At 38.8% G+C, this 19,014-nt stretch overlaps 1 protein-coding gene across 1 annotated transcript in view; it reads right to left on the bottom strand.

Annotated features, from left to right (window-relative positions):
• COL19A1 (collagen type XIX alpha 1 chain) overlaps positions 1-19,014 on the bottom strand; it is a 321,624-nt gene that overhangs the window by 92,333 nt on the left and 210,277 nt on the right. Inside the window, exon 16 of the mRNA XM_034990815.1 lies at positions 14,393-14,446. Within this exon, the coding sequence (XP_034846706.1) occupies positions 14,393-14,446 (54 nt within the window). The remainder of the gene's footprint in view (positions 1-14,392; positions 14,447-19,014) is intronic.

Raw genomic sequence — 19,014 nt, 5'->3', positions numbered from 1 at the left:
TACTTCTTTTGTGCTAAATCTTAAGATTAACTTTGGTTGTAAGAGATGAGGACTCAGAATAAGCTCAAGGAAAACTCAGGTTTCAAGCGAATCAGGACATATTTCATTTATTTGGCCAATACATAAAGATACAATCATGAAACTGAAAGTGCCCTCATCCTTAAATAGATGTTTTCATCCGCACTGAAAATTGAATCTACTGAGATTTTTTTGGATGACTAATATGTCAACGAATATACTTAGGTTAACATTCTTAGATGAAGTTTACTCTGTAAAGACTTGAACAGAGAAAAACAGGAGAGGAGCGAAGCAGATAGAAGAAAAAGTTACACGAGAGTGAAAATGTACAAAGTGGGCAAAGTATCAACATTTTTGCTTCAGGAATGGTAGACCTTGAATGAAATCAAGGGAAAGAAGGAAGAAAATAATACGCAGATGGCAGAGAATGATAAAATGAAATAATAATAATATTAATAAATAAAAATGGTTAGGCTTTGAAACTAATAACTGTGTGGCAAGGGACATATATTACTGCGTTTTACTCTACAGCAACCCAGCGAGGTAGGCATTGTCCTTATTTTACATAACAAAAGGTTAACTAACTTACCCAAGATCACACACCTAGTGGATAAGAGCCAGATTCCAACCCAAGTCAGCCTGACCTCATAGCTTTGATATTTTAACACTTTCCTTTATCTGCTTCACAGTGAGAGGGTGGCCAGATAGGAAAATAAAATGTCAATTATCTTAAAGCTGGTTACAAGAATCAAGTAGGGAATTCTATGATAAAAGATTACAGAATCCCTTAATGAGATACAGAATCAGTAAGGGCCAAGCAAAGATTGCTCTGGGACACAGTGTAGACACACATCTTCAAAGATTTGGATGACAAGAAGAGATCAAGAGGAAAGTGGCCAGAACGGAAGAAGGGTAAGGAGAAGAGAGAGGAACCACATACAGACACAAGAAATGTTAAAATCATGGAGGGCTTAGATTAGAGAGAGATCAAGAGAGGGAGATTTCTGAAGAAAGCAAGCAAGCAAGCAAGCAATGGTAATCAGCATCTTAAGTAACTTTTGGAATTCAAATAACACCAAATGAGGCCTAGTATTTATGGGATGATAGAAGAAAAGGAGAAATAAAAATGGTCATAGTTGGTGGACAAAGATGAGCTAACCAAGAGAGTAGTAATGCTTGGAGATGATTTTGATAGGTTGAAATTCTATGAGTGTGAAATTGCTGTGATGAACAGTCATGGGAAAGCTGTCACACTTAGTGGAGAAAATGAAATACCCTTCAAATAAGACTACAACAGTGCCATTGTATTTGTTGTGGAAGAGAGATTTGTGTATGAGCATTCTTGAAATCTGAAGCATTTAAGTGATACAACAATACATGGGTTTAAGCATTCATCAAGGACATCTTTCAGGGACATCCTCGAATAAAAGTAATACTTTTGTTAGAAGCCAGCAGCCACACGTTCATTCTTGGTGAATCTCTGGAAATTCTGAGCAACACTGTGATCTGTGTGATCCATCTTCTCTTGTCTGAGCCAGTTTCCCCCACCACAGTGGCATATACCTGCACCATACTTGGAAAGATCAATAGCTCCTAAGTGTTTCAATCTAAGATATTGCCAGCATCCCTGGTTCAGAAGTTCAGAAGCAGCGCGATTAACAGGTGAGGAATTGCAGCAAAAGCAGCTTCTAGATCTTGAATGAGAATTTTTCACATCTGCCACTTTGGACATTTTTCAAATTCATTCCTCTGTGTATTCCAGGAAGTGCTCACTTGAGCTGGGCTTGTCTCTTCTGGCCTGCATACTGAGCTGTGTAATTGAGGGAACTCAAGCATAGGCAGTTTATGGTTATATGAATAAGCAAAATACTCAATATGTGACCTGATTGTTTTCCAAAATTGCACAGTCCCTGGTTTTACTTGTCATTTTGGAACAGGAGTGGGAGGATGAGACTGTGACAGTGAATGCATTCAATGGGTATAATTAACTCATTTCATACAAGCAGATTTTCTAAATTATGCTATGAAGCTCATAAGTTTTTAACACTTTATTTTCCAAGGGAGACAAAAATCATTTTCAAAGGAGCTTATTTTTTTCCTGACACCATGAAACAAATCAATCTAATTGGTATAAAGCCCACTGCATTATTGATAGTGTGGGACATTTTTGACTGATTTCCATGGCATGATGGTTAGAAAAATAATGATTCCTCCCCCAACACTGCTATTCTGCTTATCCATCCATAAAATGTGTCAGACTCATCTCTCCCCAGTATGTCCTGCAAAAGGAAAAATATCATTAGTCAGCTCCCTGCAATATAGGAGCAGCAGGAATCTTGAGAGTGGCTTGCCACCCCACAGGAACAACATCATTGACCCAGTGCAAGGTGATAAAAACCACAGGGGTATGAAAACTAGTAAGAATGGAGGTGTGTGAAACAAATTATTTGTATCCAGTGGTGTCCCCCAAAGCTCACCACCAACCAAAACCATACCTGGAGAATGAGTGTGCCTCTACCCCCTCGTGTGACCTCAGGAATCAAATCAGGAGGAAAGTTGGCTTACACCGCCTGCACCTATCAATGCTTTGAGTTTTCATTTATGTAATTAGGTGATAACATTCATTCTCTTTAAAAGCATTGGTAGGGTGGGGCACCTGGGTGGCTCAGTGGTTAAGCGTCTGCCTTTGGCTCAGGTCATAGTCCCAGGGTCCTGGGATTGAGCCCCGCATCGGGCTCCCTGCTCAGTGGGGAGCCTGCTTCTCCCTCTCCTACTCCCCCTGCTTGTGTTCCCTCTCTCACTGTCTCTCTCTGTCAAATAAATAAATAAAATCTTTAAAAAAAATAATAAAAGCGTTGGTAGGATGACAATGCTGCCTGTGCAGAGAAAATGTGATTTCCAAGGCCAACTGCTGGGACTTAAGCTAACCAGGCTGATGGCCCTGGCGTATACACTGCCAAGTGACACAGAGGCCAAGAGCTGGTACAAAATCTGAATAGTTGGGGACATTCTGGACAACTCTGGCAAACAGCAAAATGAACAATCTGTAGGTTTACTTTGCTGTGATTAGAGTCTTACTTCAGCTCAAATGTGTGACATCAAGGTTTCTCTCTGATCTATAGGTGTAGGAATGATAAATCTGCAGATGATGATTTTTGGCTCAACTGAACCCCAAGGTTACAAAGGGCACATTCAGTGAAGTACTAGAAAAAAAAGACGTAATAATTTTATTTTTAAAACACACAGTCCCCTACAAAGGATTTCAGGCAAAAGAGAAGATGCTGACACTCTAGGCCAGTGAAGTTATTAGTGATATTACCCTAATATTAACCTAGCCCAGAGGATGGTTTTCCTGTTTCTTAAATTTGGAATATTTCAAGCATGCTGAAAAGTATAGAAAAGAAGATGATAAATTCTCATGAATCCACAATCCAATGTTGTCAGATCCTAACCATTTGCCATATTTGCTTCAGATCTCTTTACTTTTTAATGAAATTACAGAGACAGCTGAAGCCCCTTCCAGTCCTATTTTCTACCATATTTCCTTCCATATTTCAGGTCCTCCCACGTGATGCTGAAAACTTGTTGCTTCTCTAGTCACCTTTGACCCCAACAGTTTTCTACTAGGTAGTAGCTGTGTAGAGAAAACTGACTGCATGGAGTTAGGTGAGCCCCTACTTCCCAAGGCCTAGAGCTTTGTTCTTGTTAAAACAGAGAGAACTTTCTTGCCTACCTCACAGAGTCAGACAGTGGTCAAATCAAATACTGTATGGAAATACTTTTTGGAAATGATATCATCAATACAAACTGTAAGATTATTTAGGAAACCAGTCTCCCTTTCTGAATATCTCTCAAAGGCCAATCAGGTTTACTAAACCCTTAATGTTTACCTACTACAAAGAAATAGTGCTTACTCCATGCAGTGGCCCAAGGAATAGCAAATTTAATGATCATATATCAAGAATATCAAATCTCTTGTCCCATCATTGTGATACACCATGCCTGTCAATTCAGAAGTCCTAATAGTTGGTTCCAATAACATGATCCAAGATGAAAAGAGTCAGTGGCTATAGGAAGATAAAATCCTTTTCCTCCAGACTGTAGCTGTTATTAGCAAAAAACTTAGGAAGTCAGAAAGTGGCTAATAATGTCCTCCTCCTGCTGTTCACGGGGACAGAAAAAGAGAAGTAACTGGGGAATTGAACCCGAGTGCCGCTTTTCAAATTCTCAACCTGAAACCCCCGGGGGCCTCACACGCAAGTCTCTCCGTTCTGTGGCCACACAAGGTGACACTGGAATTTCAGCAATGTGGCAACAGCTGTCTTGTCTGGGACCATGACCCTAGTAAGGGGACAAGTGGTAATAAAAATGATTAACTGGCCATGTCTGTCTCCATTTTATAGGTCTTATGTGTCTTTATTTTTAAATCTGAGGAAGTCATCTTATTTTTATTAAGAAGTGAAATTACTATTCCCATTGACTCAGATAAATGGTTAGGTTCATTTTCTCTGAAGAGATTATCATTATAGTACATGGCCTTTAGCCATTTAATAGACCAAAGAGACTGAGGTTTTTCACTGAAAGGAAAACTGAGAAACATGATAAAACTCTAATCAGTTCAAGGTTTCTAAAAGGGATGTTGAGAATATGAACTGGATTCCCATTTAGACATGATGAGCCTCAAAATGTAGATAGTCACATCCAGGGTGCTTTAACCAGAAATTAAATGTTAAAAATCAGACATTTCTTGTCATCCACTTTATTCAGTAGTCCAAAATGAATTTGGGGTACTAACTTGTTTTAGAGGTGGGCCTTGCTGTATGCTGAAAACAATAACTTTGCACCTTGAGTTCTCAGTTCATAGCCAATAAAGTTGGAGATGGAAGATCTGAATGGATGGATAATAGGATATGGCACAGAAAGCCATTAGGTCTATGGTGTTTTGAGGGCATATATTTTCATTGCTATGATTATTCATCTGACCTAACCCATAAACTACCAGAAAGGAAGCATTTTTTTCTTTTCTGGCACTGTTTTTCTCCTAGTTCCTTTATGCTCATTAGATATATCAAGTTCATTCCTACCTCAGGCCCTTTGCACGTCCTGGTCTCTCTGGTTGGAAAGATCTTGCTCTGACCCTCACAGGCTAGCTCCTTCTCAAGTAATGTCATCTAAATGCTCAAAGATGCCACCTGGACCATTTTAACTGAAGTAACAACTCTTCCAAATCACTCTTACATTGCCCCGTTTGTTCCCCTGTGTCACCTCCTCCTAAACTGAAACTGTTTTGCTATCTGTTGAATTTCTTACTAACCACTGCTACCCCCAACACACAATCGACTGTAAGTTACTAAAGGGAGAGACCTTGTCTGTAGCTTGTTTGTTGCTACATTTTGTTTTTTTTAAAAAAACTACTGTATGCTCAATGTTTGTAATAGTGACTCACACATGATAGATGATCAGTATTTGTTGAATAAATGAATTCAATATTACACCCTAGATTACTCTTTTAACTGTGTATAAGGCAGTACAAACATAACTTTCAAACTGGGCAATGACTCATGCTCTCAAGATAAGAGAAGTTCTTTTACACTGAAGTTAAAATGAAAACAGAAATAACACAGTAGTATTTGTTTTAAATCATATTGCGGTTTTAGAAAAGAAGCATACATTTCATTGGAGTCAGCTCCCACAAAACAATCACTGTAGAGTTTTATCAGCATTTTACAATAGATGGGCATTTTAGATATCCATGAGCTAAGGGTTTTCACTTCAAGAGTGTATCAAATTCATATTGAAAGGGACTGGGGATGAAATAGCATTTCTATTTAAAGTATAAGATAAGTACAGAATTAAAAAAACACCCGTGAAAATAATTTTCAAAATCATGTAGGTTTATAATTAATCTTCAAACACTGAAAATTTCCATAGCTTGGACCTCCTCCAAGGGCTATGAAGTGTCGTTCTTTGCTTAGAGCTTTTCCAGTGGAAACAGTAGAGGGAGCTGCTGCCCCACGTTACAAATTCCTTGAAACTTTTTCAACATAAATTGCTATGCACTGAAATGTGACACATTTGAGCCCACTGCTCAATTCTCATACTGCAATAATGAAACAATGCACAAAAACAATGCCGGGGGGGGGGTGGGAATGAAAGAATCAAGAGCCCTGCCTGTAACAGAAAGAAATAATAACACGTTTTAAAATTAATGTGGTTTTTAATAAACACTTTTACAGGGATGATGAATGAGAAGTAAAGTTAATGTCAAATGGGTGGGCTAATACATACTTCCTTTAATGGCTCATTAGTTAAATTCTCCTGCTTTCTCTCCTGCTCTGCCTCATTTCCAGCTGCTTTCCTCTCTTTTCTAAAGGAACTAAAAACCAGAACACTTTGAAATAAACTAAGGCATTTTAAGTCTTGAGACTTTCCAAGTCTCATTATCATAACACAAGGCCACGATTTTCCATTGCTTATGCTATGCAGATAACTGGAAGGCTTTAAAGAAAAAGAGAAATTTTTGTTAGAGTGTGAGGGATAGTAATTGAGACTTAGAGAACTAATAAAATGCAACAGCTCAGATCGTGGATGAACAAGTCCCACAAGCAAGGAAGAGGCTGTAAATCAGAAGAGAAAAAAACACCACTGAATACTTAGACCCCGTTATTATTACCTGACTATGAGTAACCTTCATCTCTCTTCATGAGTAGATTTACAAATGTAGACTATGCATTCCATATTTATGTAGAGCTCATGATCTTTCATTTTAGCAAGTCATTGAAAGACATTTACATTTTTGTTAACAGGGTTTTGGGAAATCTATAAAAAGGGGGAAAAATGTAGTGGTTCAATTGCAGATTCAGGACGATCTCTTCTATCTACAATACTATATGTGTGGATGGATGTTCAGAATAATAGGAATGGATCTCAGTTATACTTAGATAGAGCTTTACATTTACAAGAGAGATCTTCTCATACATGGCATTGATTTCTCCCAGCAACTGTGCGAAGTTGATGAGGCAGGCACTATCATTTTGAATTTACAGAAAAGGAAACTTAGCCATGGAAATGTCAAGTGAACTGCCTGAGGACACTCTAGTGTGGACTGGGTACCTCACAATCTTCTTACACTATCCCTTTGTCCTGAGGCACTGCAGTGCTATGGATTATGGTGAGAAAATCAAGCCACGTTCTGCGTATAATGTTTAAATAAGGCGGATCCTAGTCAAATTATAAATTAGAAGCGTGTCTTTTACATCCATGATCCAGTGAAATAAAGATGGGTTTAGAGATCAGCTCCTGAGTTTCACTTCTGGTTCCCCCACTTACACTTGTGCGATCTTAGGCATGTTACTGGATATTTCTAAGCATCCTTTATCCTATTATAAAATGGGACCTTTTCTACATCGCACCACAGTTGTGAGGATTACATAAGGCACTGGCAGTGGAGAACCTCATGCAGAGCAAGTACTATAATAAACTCTCCTGATCCATCCCTTTCTTTGGAACCTGTTTCCTCAGGAGTTAGTAGTATTCCTTCCCCAGGGAGATACTTAATGCTCTCAGGCTTCTTCTCTGAAAAACTGCTCTTCAGCATAGTGTATTTGCAGGTATTATCAATCTAAGATCTCTACTTAATGGTTTCCCTCAAATGAAGAGTTAGTCATTCACAACAAGATGGCAGAAATTATTTGGGGGAATTTGAGAGCTTTTTCCTTTGCATAGGTAAGATCGACTCTGCCTGTTAATAGGAAATTGGACTAACATTTTATAAAAAATGTGTTCATCATAAAGGGTTGTGGCTAGCTCTGTTAACCAGTTTAGTTGCTCCTCAATTACAAGTATTTTGATTAAGAATAATCTTATTTTAGATGTGGTATATATATACAATGGAATATTATGCAGCCATCAAAAGGAATGAGATCTTGCCATTTGCAATGACGTGGATGGAACTGGAGGGTATCATGTTGAGTGAAATAAGTCAAACAGAGAAAGACATGTATCATATGATCTCACTGATATGAGGAATTCTTAATCACAGGAAACAAACTGAGCGTTGTTGGAGTGGGGGGTGGGGTGGGAGGGATGGGGTGACTGGGTGATGGACACTGGGGAGGGTGTGTGCTCTGGTAAGTGCTGTGAATTGTGCAAGACTGTTGAATCTCAGATCTGTACCTCTGAAACAAATAATGCAATATATGTTAAGAAAAAAAAAAAAGAAGAAGAAGGTAGCGGGAGGGGAAGAATGAAGCGGGGGAAATCGGAGGGGTACACGAACCATGAGAGACGATAGACTCTGAAAAACAAACTGAGGGTTCTAGAGGGGAGGGGGGTGGGAGGATGGGTTAGCCTGGTGGTGGGTATTGAGGAGGGCACATTCTGCATGGAGCACTGGGTGTTGTGCACAAACAATGAATCATGAAACACTTCATCTAAAACTAATGATGTAATGTATGGGGATTAACATAAGAATAAAATTAAAAAAAAAAGAATAATCTTATTTTATGCAGAATACATGTATGTAAATTTCAACTAAATCTTCCTCAAACAGAGTAAAAATTGTTATTAAATATGGGAACTAGGGGTGCCTGGGTGGCTCAGTTGGTTAAGCATCTGACTCTTGATTTTGGTTCAAGCTGTGATCTCAGAGTCATAAGATCAAGCCCCGCGTCAGGCTCCATGCCCAGTGCGGAGTCTGCTTGAGATTCTCTCTCCCTCTCCCTATCCTCTCTCTCTCTCTCTCTCTCACTAAATAAATAAAATCTTAAAAAAAATAAATATGGGAACTAAATTGGAGTAATATATATGACTTTGATGAAGCACTAATTCAAAAGACAATTTAATAATAATAGTTCAATAGGTCTACTTTTAGTAAATATTCCATTATTAGAATTTTTTCCCCTAGGAAATACACTCTTTAAGGGGGAAAATGGTTGTCATTTATATGCTAAATGGAAAGTTGTGGGAAATTATTCTTTGTAAAAAAGGTACCTTTTTGGTAAAATGTTTCTTAAGAAAGTAAGAAAATACAAATTTGACTTCAGAACAAAAAATTGCAAGTAGAAGGACTGGTTAAAGTGTTTTAATTATTTGAGTTGCTTCAGGCTATTAGAAATATCTTTCAGTTCTATTTTTTAAAATCTTCATTGATATTCCTTAAAATAACAACACTACCTTTGATTTAGGGAACATCTCTAAAACCCTAAAGGGAAAACATTTTCTTGAAGAAATTGTTATCAAAGGATCTCTGTCATCTTGCTGCTTTTTAGACAATCACACTGATCGGAATAAAATTTTTTCTCCCTAACTTCTCTAAAGGCTAATTGCTCAAACATATATGCTAAAATTACATACTATTCACTCACTTGAGGGATATTACATATTACTCGATTACTGTTTGTTAAGAGAGATAAAATTAATTATTTTAAAATTATTTCATATTGTCATAAGAAAGTCTAACATGTGCTTTAGGAATCTCATATGCAAGCCACTAGGGTGAGTCGTACACCATCTCTAAATCTGAATTAGAAAGATTTTCGCCTTCACCAATCTTTCCTTCTTTCTCTTGTTACCTCCTTTCCTCCTGTGAAGTAGGCTTCTTTCACTTAGGGTACAATGTTGAAAAAGACAAATAAGTGAAAAACAACAACATTTTGATCTAAATATGTCCATAAATAAATGGGGATATCTCCTAAGCTATATATAAATTGTCACAAAAGACAAATAGCTCCATGGGACATCTGAAAGAGATAAAAAATGCTCTGCCGATAGTTTAAAAAATAGGAAATACTATGATAGCCACAGTGAATCATGCCTAAGCTCAACAATCCAACTCTGCCATGCCTGCCACTAGAGGGATGTTATCAATGAAATCTGGCCATGGGACTCCCCATTTAGAACTCTCCATGAATTTTTATAGTTTCACCTGCCTCATGGGGCTTCATGTGAGGTTCACCAGGACCTGGCAGGGCTCAACATCAGTACTCTGTATTCGCTCAGGCTGCTTTCCTCCACCAGCAGTACTCAGTTTGCTCTCTCCTTCCCCTCTATTTGTTTTACTGGACAGCTCCTTTTCAACTCTTTTTTTCAACAGTTTTATTGAGGTATAATTGATATACAAACAACTGAACATATGTAATGTGTACAATTTGATGGGTTTGGACTTATGAAAACATCTGTGATACTCTCATCACAATCAAGATAATTGACATATCCAATAGGTACCAGAGTTTCCTTGTGTCTCTTAGGTGTTTGTTTTGTTTTGTGGTAAGAACACCTAACATGAGATTTATACTCTTAACAAACTTCAAAATGCATGATAGTGTGCATGATACTCTATAGGCACGATGTGGTACGGCAGATCTCTAGAACGTCTTCATCTTGCATCACTGAAACTTGACACCCATTGAATAACAACTCCCATTTCCCCTAGCACCCGGCAACCACTAATGTGTTCTCTGCTTCTCTGAGTTTCACTGTTGTAGAGATCTTATATGAATGGAATCATGCAGTCTTTGCCCTTCTGTGACTGGTTTATTTCACTTAGCAAAATGTCTTCCAGGTTCTGTTGTAACTGGCAGGAATTCCTTCTTTTTTAAGGCTCAATTTTTACGCTTCAGTTTGTCAATTCCCTGAAGGAAACCATCTCAACCACTATCTCTTCTAATTCTCTTCCTTTGTTCACACTTCTGTAAACTAAACTTGAATTCCCAGAGGGCAAGGACAATGTCTTATTCATTTTTGTAAGCCCCGCTCCTAACAGAGTATTAGGTGCATGGTAGGCCTTAAATAAATGTTTGTGACATCACTTAACAGTGTAAATTAGGAGCAGGTCGATCTTCTTATAAGTTCATTTTCTTAAGATATGAATTACTATGATCTTAAAAGGACTGTTTTCAAAGAACTCTGTTTATTTCTACCCATTTGAGAAACAACAGTCCTCTTGCTAAAATACACTATGTTCAGAAAAATTAAACATGAAGATAGCATAGAAAAATGTAGGGAGCCTATTATTTTGCCTTCCCTTGCAATGCTGCCCTTAGCTAAGTCCTGTAAGTATGAGTAGGTGCCTCGCAAGATTTTTTGCAGCATGCTGGTATGCAGGTCATCCATTCAACCTATCATCTGAACAACTTAAAAAAAAACCAAAACAGGATGAAAACCATACCCCAACATAAAGTTTTGATAATACTTATATTAGAGAAAAGATATTTTAGTCAACTAGAGGAGTTATTGCAGAATCAAAAAGATGAAGAATTTCCATAAACCACAATTCTTAAACAGAAAATGAGCTATTTAAGATCTTTTCTTTTAAAATAAAAGCTGACCTATGAAGAAAAACACTGTTGAATCACAGACCTGTACCTTTGAAACAAATAATACATTTTATGTTAAAAAAAAGAAGAAGATAGTAGGAAGGGTAAAATGAAGGGGGGGAAATCGGAGGGGGAGACAAACCATGAGAGACTATGGACTCTGAGAAACAAACTGATGGTTCTAGAGGGGAGGGGGGTGGAGGGATGGGTCAGCCTGGTGATGGGTATTAAAGAGGGCACGTATTGAATGGAGCATTGGGTGTTATACTCAAACAATGAATCATGGAACACTACATCAAAAACTAATGATGTAGTGTATGGTGATTAACATAATAAAATTAAAAAAACAATCAGTATTTTGTTATATCACAAAAGATAATAAACCACTTTTAAATACTGTGTACTCAGGATTTAACAAACACTGTATCAGACCCATAGCTGAGTTGAAATTCTAAATCCAATACTTGAAATAAAATAAGTACCTCTCTTCCCCAAATGCTCTGGCAATAAACTAAAACTGGTGAAATTGAATATTATAAATTCTTTCATAGAATCGCATACTTCTTAATCTTCTAAATTCTTCAGTAAACTTAGTTGATCTATAGTTGAGAACTCATTCCAGGACTTGGAGTAATCTTCTTTCCTAGACATTTGGCAGGCTTGTCACAAAAGCCTTCATCGTTCAAATTCCTCCTTTGAGACAACAATTAATCCAGTTTTAAAAGCAGTATCATATGTTTAGAAAGCTACATGAAGGTCTAATTTTGCCTGTTTGCATTCACCAGCTTTTCTTCTTTATAGCACAAGACAATTATTGCAAATCTTACAATGCGTTCTCTGTTTTGCCAGAAAATTTGGAATAAAAATCAACGAAGCGAATTCCTTTAAAGAATTGCTTCCAGGCTCCCAATTTATGCCTCTTTTTTCCCCACTTGCTTTTATAATCACTATCCATTGACGCCAGGACATTACCAATAGAACAATTCACTTGAATGGCGAAAGAGGATGAAATGAAATCAATGCCAGGACAGCAACCTTGTTCATCACTTGGCACATCCACCCATTACCGCATCCTAAGAAATTCCTAAGGTGCTAGGTCTGGAGCCCTCTAGTGGTGGTGAAAGCCACTTATTTTCTGGTTTCCATTTTCGTATCTACAAAATATATTCATTTGTTTACTTGTTCGTTAAGTAATTAATAATCACATGCTACATGACAGAAACCGTGCTAGGCAATGGTGATAAAACAGAGGTTCAAAAAAATTGCAGGGCAGCAGGCTGACCTGTGAAGAAAATAATAGTATGAAGCACCGTGCCCTGTGCTACAGCGGTGCAGGAGGTCTACGATGGCAAGGATCGCGGACGATGACACCTCACACACTGAGAGCACTGATAAAGGCTATGTAGGAAGGCTGAGGTTGAGATGAGTGCTGGACAGAGGAGAGCTTCCTTGGGCCTCTGGCTGCACAAAGCATGGCATTTTTGAGACAGTAAGGGAAGATGACACTACAGGTTACAAAGGAAGGGCTTAGAGGAGGATGGGCAAAAAGAAGTCAAGGGCCAACTAAGAAGGGCCCAGAATGACACGCAGAAGATGTAATCCACCTTGAAGGAGAGGGAAGGTATTAGAATTTCAAGCCCAAGGGTCACACAGTCTGAATTATCATTGAGAGATATTACTCCACTCTAGAGGCAATGAGCCCCACCCTGGGACAGCTACTTAATACAGATACAAAGTGACAAGGGCCAAATGAAGGCAGTGGCAATGAGGAAAGAGAGGAGGAGATGAATTTGTGAGCTATCCGGAGGTAGAACGGACATGATTTAGGAGCTGTTTGGATATGGACAATGCGGGAGAGAAAAAAGAAAAATCTAGAATTATTTCTAGAGTTTAGTTTGGGAACATGCTACTTTTGTAATGTGTAGGAGACCTATAAGTGGAGACAGTGAGCAGGAAGTGGGAGTGTACGAGCCTGGAACACAGGAGGAACGTCTGGATTGAACTAAAAAAACCCAAAAAACTGGAAATGTTTAATGCGTGCAACATATAGATAGGAGAGGAGAGAACACTGTTAATGGAGACAAAAAAGGATGGCCCCAGAGATGGGAGAAAAAAAAATCAATGTCACTACACCAAGAGAACTGGGGGTTTCAAGGAGAGAGCAGGCAGTTCTGTAAATTCCTGTATAGCAGTGAAATCAGATGAAGCCTGATAGGAGCCCAGGGAATCGCACGCCTCAGAGATTACCGGTGACCAAAGAGAGAACAGTGCGATTAGAGTAGCCTGGACACAAATCAGACTCTGATGGGTCGAAGGATTGACAGAACCACAAGAAAAGGAATACATTTTCTAGAGGATTGGGGTAAAGAAAAATATGAGCTAATTGGCTAGAAGATCTTTATAGCTCTCGTCAGCAACAACATTCCACACAATGCTACTGACAAAACAGTTATATCATGAAAAGTGGACATGCCTCTCCAGATATCTAATTTACTACCAGCCTGGACATTAAGAAACTAAGGCGATGGAGCCAGGTAGGTTCAGATCAGGATTCATCTACTTGGAGACTTGGCTTAGGGTGCTCATGTAGGCAGTACAGTGGTTCCTGTCCACGTAAGAAAGAAGTGGGTGAGGTGTGCAGACAGCTACTAGCCTCCCTTAATTTGTGGTTTGTGTGGTGGTGGGAGGTGTAGGGAGTATAACCATTTTATTTTATTTTTATTTTTTAATGATTTATTTATTTATTTGAGAGAGAGAGAGAGATCAAGCGAGTGGGTGGAAGGGGAGCGGGGGAGGGAGAGAGAGAATCTCAAGCAGACTCCATGACTGGCACGAAGCCCAACAAGGGGTTCAATCTCATGACCATGAGATCATGACCTGAGCTGCAACTAAGAGTCCAGTGCTTAACCGATTGAGCCACCCAGGCATCCCAGGAGTATAACCATTTTAAACAGTAGAAAGATGGAAATTAGCCACAGGGGAGTAAAATAATCCGTAGATAAATACACAGGAAGAAAGAGGGGCTCTCTTAAAGAACAGTCATCCTACTGTTTACTCACAGGTGGTCCTGGGGGGCCTGGTTTTCCTGGAGGACCTGTTTTTCCTCGTCTTCCCTGGAAACCAAAGAGAAACAGACAATAATTACTGTGATGCCTTTTTGCTTTTAGATGAGACAATATTAAATGGCAATTTTAAAGATAGAAAAGTTAAAAAATAATTTCAAGCCTACTTGACCTTTAAACATCAACGAGATCTAAAAGCTACAGGCCAAATTTTAATGACCAACAGGAGAAAAAGAGTGCCTGGAATGACTAAACCTTAACTTACGAGCAGTCCTTTAAATGCTGTCTACCTTGATAACTGTAGTCAAGTAATATAAAGTATCTGAAAGATGGTCTAAGATTGGCATTTTATCTGACGATTCTATGGTTTTGGATGCAATAAAACCTGCATTTGTCATCTTAAGTTGGTGTTTCTCAAAGAATGGTCTGAATTGTAATTTCATAGGAGTAACCTGAGGGTGAGATTAGGTGTTACATATGCACATTCTGGAGCTTCATCTTAGACTTACTGGTTTAGAATCTCCGGGAAGGAAGTCATGAATCTGCATTTTAAAACCATTTCAGGTCACTCTTATGCTCACTAAAGTGTGAAAAGCACTACCCTAAGCCATACCATAATCCTATGTATTGTATAAAGCACATCAACTAGCCCTTTTCATCCCTTTGGATGGTTAAGCTATTTTTTAACTAAACTAAAATAAATACCCCTTGCTTATCAATCTTCGATATCACATTGAATGTTAACTTTCCCAAGTTGACCACTGGCTAAATTTCAATCGCAAGAGTTAGAAAAATAAGATTGTGCTAACATCTCTAGGTGACTGTGTGTCTAATATCATTTAAAAGGCAGTTAGTTATTTTTTATAAACTTTAAATTTTTTTTTCCTTTTCTAATAGAAGGATGTAAGCTTAGGTATTGAAAGCATACATTTTGAATAAGAAGCATTTCTGAACATATTTTATTTTATTTTTATTTTTTAGAGCATGGGAGCTGGGGGGGGAGTGGCGGAAGGACAGAGGGAGGGGAGAGAGAGAGAATCTGAAGGTGGGGCCTGGAGCCTGATGCAGGGATTGGTCTCAGGACCCTGAGATGATGACCTGAGCCGAAATCAAGAGTTGGACGCTTAACCAATTGAGCCACCCAGGCGCCCCTCTGCACGTGTTTTATAAATATGGTCACTCTACTTCATTGTTACTAATTATTTTATTATCATATTGGTAGTATATTAATACATATTAAGATTTGTGGCTACTGACAAAGTAAAAGTATTGGATTAATCTTTCAACGTTTTTTGGGGGGAGAACTGTAAACATAAACCCAGAAAGGCCCATTTCATTCACTAATTTTCTTGCTCGGAAAGTGTCAGGCAAAGTTGCTTCCTCTTTCTGGTTTTTGTCAAGGCTGGGAGTGGGGTGGGAAGTCCAGTGTCAGTTAAACCAGTGGAGTAAACTTTGGGAGATAAGCAAGCACATACCACACTATGATTGGGTGGGAAATGCTTGCACTGTTGTTGAAGGTAGTAAGTTAAATGCACACCATCAAGAGCTCATATAAAAATAGCAGCTGTTTTTATAAACAATCCTAGCTAACATCTACAGAACAAATTTTTTAAAACTTTATCAAAAATGGAAATATAATTAGTGGTATTTTCATGTATTGCCTGTTGCAGAGGTCTGAGCCTGGGAGTTCCTTTGGGGAACTGTAACAGTGGAATGAATATATAATTTAATAGTCTGTATACTTATTAAAAGTTATACCCATGTACATCATTTTCTGGTTTTGTAGTTTACACATTCTGAAAATCAATATATTGGGTCTTTTAGTAAATGTAAGTCAATTAGACCCTGAGGACTAATCAATGATAAAAAGTTTACTTAGAAAGTGGAAGCACTGTAATTTATTTATTCACAAGAGCACAAAGAAACAAAATCAATGGCATCGAAGTGTGTGATTGGTTCTTTCTTTTAGGTTGAGGTAAGTTAAAACCATGTGATCAACTTCTGTGTGCATTCTCCTTTCTTTAAAGGAGAAATGTTTATTGATCTAGGCAGGAAGTGGGGAAAATGAGGCTGACTATTGATCAACTTTTATCACAGACTGAACGGGAAAGGAAAACCGAATGTCCGATAGTGTAACATACCATTGGCATGTCTTAGGATGAGGAGTACAAACAGTCACAATTCAGTCCAGTATGGGCAAGCAAACAAATTCTTGCATATCACTGCTGATTTACATGATCATTTAAGTCAGCCTCACAATTGTCAGAGTGCACTGATGTGTATGCTGGAGGAGCACGGGGGAATGCTGCTTTCATTTACGCATCCTTGCTAAGGGCAGATATGCAGGGAAACTATTTCTTAGGGCCCTTAAGTTACTGGAACATATTGTGTGCAGCAGATAACTTCAGATGGCATGGTCTTTTCAGTTTAAACGTGGTTCGTAGGCTTGAGTTCCTAGTTACACCCTCATACTGATTGGAATACTTTTTAAAGATTTTCTTTACAAAGCAACACAGTCCCCATTTTCTCAGCCATACAGCCAAATATGCCTTAAGTACATTTGGACTTAGGACTTTAGCTTAAGTCTTAAGTTTCAGTGATCTATGAAGGGGGCTCTGACAGGACAGAGCAGGAGGGTAAACATGATGGAAGCTCCAGAAGATGAATTCTGGGAGTGGCCTTGAACTATCGTAGTGACAGAAATTGTGGGCCTACTCCCAGGCATCATCTTTCTTCTCTCCAAGGAGCCCCACGAATTCACTCCTTTGTCTTCTTCCCTCCCATTCAAGGTCTCCAGCTGTACTGAACAGTCTCCCATTCTCCTGTTCCTCCAAAACATCTTTTGGTTTTTTCACTTACAAGCATTCAGGAAAGGCAAAAGCCTCCCTAAGGGATAATGTAGATTTTTGATAGGGTGAATTTTATTGTTTAAGTCAGGATAATTTGGGGAATATTTTATATTAATATTATTTATTATTTATGTATGTATTTTTAATAACATATGCCAAGATAGCAGGCATAAACCACAACTCTCATGTAGGACTAAAATCAGATTCCTCCAGTTTTTCTGAGGAAAGTGTGATCTATGAACCTCTGTTCTTTTCCTTACAGGGCTCTAGGGAGCTGTGTGAGGATGCTCGGGGCCAGGGGCAAGGGCTGTTGTTGGTGGGGGCGATTCCATGGGAGGAATGGCTGTCTCATGGTTGTTCCCACTTCTGCCTCCTTCTGTTTCAGTGCCTTCACTGCAAGGCTTGCTCAAGACCCACTGTAATGTGAGACAAAAAGTAGGGACTTGGATGAGGGTGGGGAAGAAAATCCCCGCAGACAAAGACAAATGCTGAGCTGGGATGGCCTTCCTGGTTAGGATGCCTGCTCCCAGGTGGCCATTTGTTCATAAGCAATTGTGATAAATTGGAATCTGGCTGGATCTCCAAGTGGATGGGGACCTACTGTTCCAGCATAATCACAATTGGGCTAATCCACCACTTTTCTGAAAACAGGGGTATAAAGCACAAAACAGATTTACCCTGTCAGGTTGCCCTGGAAACCTCAAAGTGCTCAACATGTAAGTTTCCTGTTTGGAAATAGTGTAAAGATTATTAGACAGTGGTTTAGATATTTGTCTAATGACTTAAGTCCAGGGGTGCTCAGACCTGATTGTACATCAGCATCGTCAGGAGGGCTAGTTAAAACAGATCAGTATGTGAGGAAAAGGGAACCCTCGTGCACTGTTGGTGGAAAGGCAAACTGATGCAGCCAGTGTGGAGGTTGGAAGCTCCTCAAAAAAGTAAAAATAGAACTACCATACTGATTCTACTACATTTGCTAAAGAAAAAGAAAACACTAATTTGGAGAGATATATGCACCCCTGTGTTTATTGCAGCATTGTTCACAATAGCCAAGATATGGAAGTAACCTAAGTGTCCATCAGTAGATGAACAAAGAATATATTACACACACACACACACACACACACACACTGAAATATTGCTCCACCATAAAAAAAGAATGAAATCTTGCCATTTGCCATAACATGGATAGACCTAGAGGGTATTATGCTAAGTGACTTAAGTCAGGTCAGACAGAGAAAGAAAGACACTATATGATTTCACTCATATGTGGAATCTAAAAAACAAAACAAAACAGAAAACCTACTCCAAAATGCAGAGAACAAACTGGTGCTTGCCAGAGGGGAGGGGGGTGGGAGAATGGCTGAAATGGGTGAAGGGGATGAAGAGGTACAAACTTTCAGTTATAAAATAAATAAGTGACAGGGATGTAAAGTACAACAAAGAGAAGAAAGTTGATAATATTGTAATAATTTGTATGGTAACAGATGGTAATTAGACTTATTGTGGTGATTATTTTGTAATGGATATGAGTGTTGAATCACTATGTTGCATACTTGAAACTACTATAATATTGTATATCAACTATACTTAAAAAAAAAAAAAGCCCAACAGATTTGTGTCCCCACTTCCAGAGTTTCTGATTTATCAGGTCTTGGGGCAGGGCGTGAGAATTTGCATTTTTAAAAAGTTCCTAGTAGGGGCGCCTGGGTGGCTCAGTCGGTTAAGCATCTGCCTTCAGCTCAGGTCGTGATCCCAGGGTCCTGGGAT

This window comes from Mirounga leonina, unplaced genomic scaffold (genome assembly GCF_011800145.1).
Source record: "Mirounga leonina isolate KUSES-001 unplaced genomic scaffold, KU_Mleo_1.0 Mir_53, whole genome shotgun sequence".
NCBI lineage: Eukaryota > Metazoa > Chordata > Mammalia > Carnivora > Phocidae > Mirounga > Mirounga leonina.
Note: the sequence above shows the minus strand (reverse complement) of the source record. Positions and strands in the feature narration are given on the sequence as shown.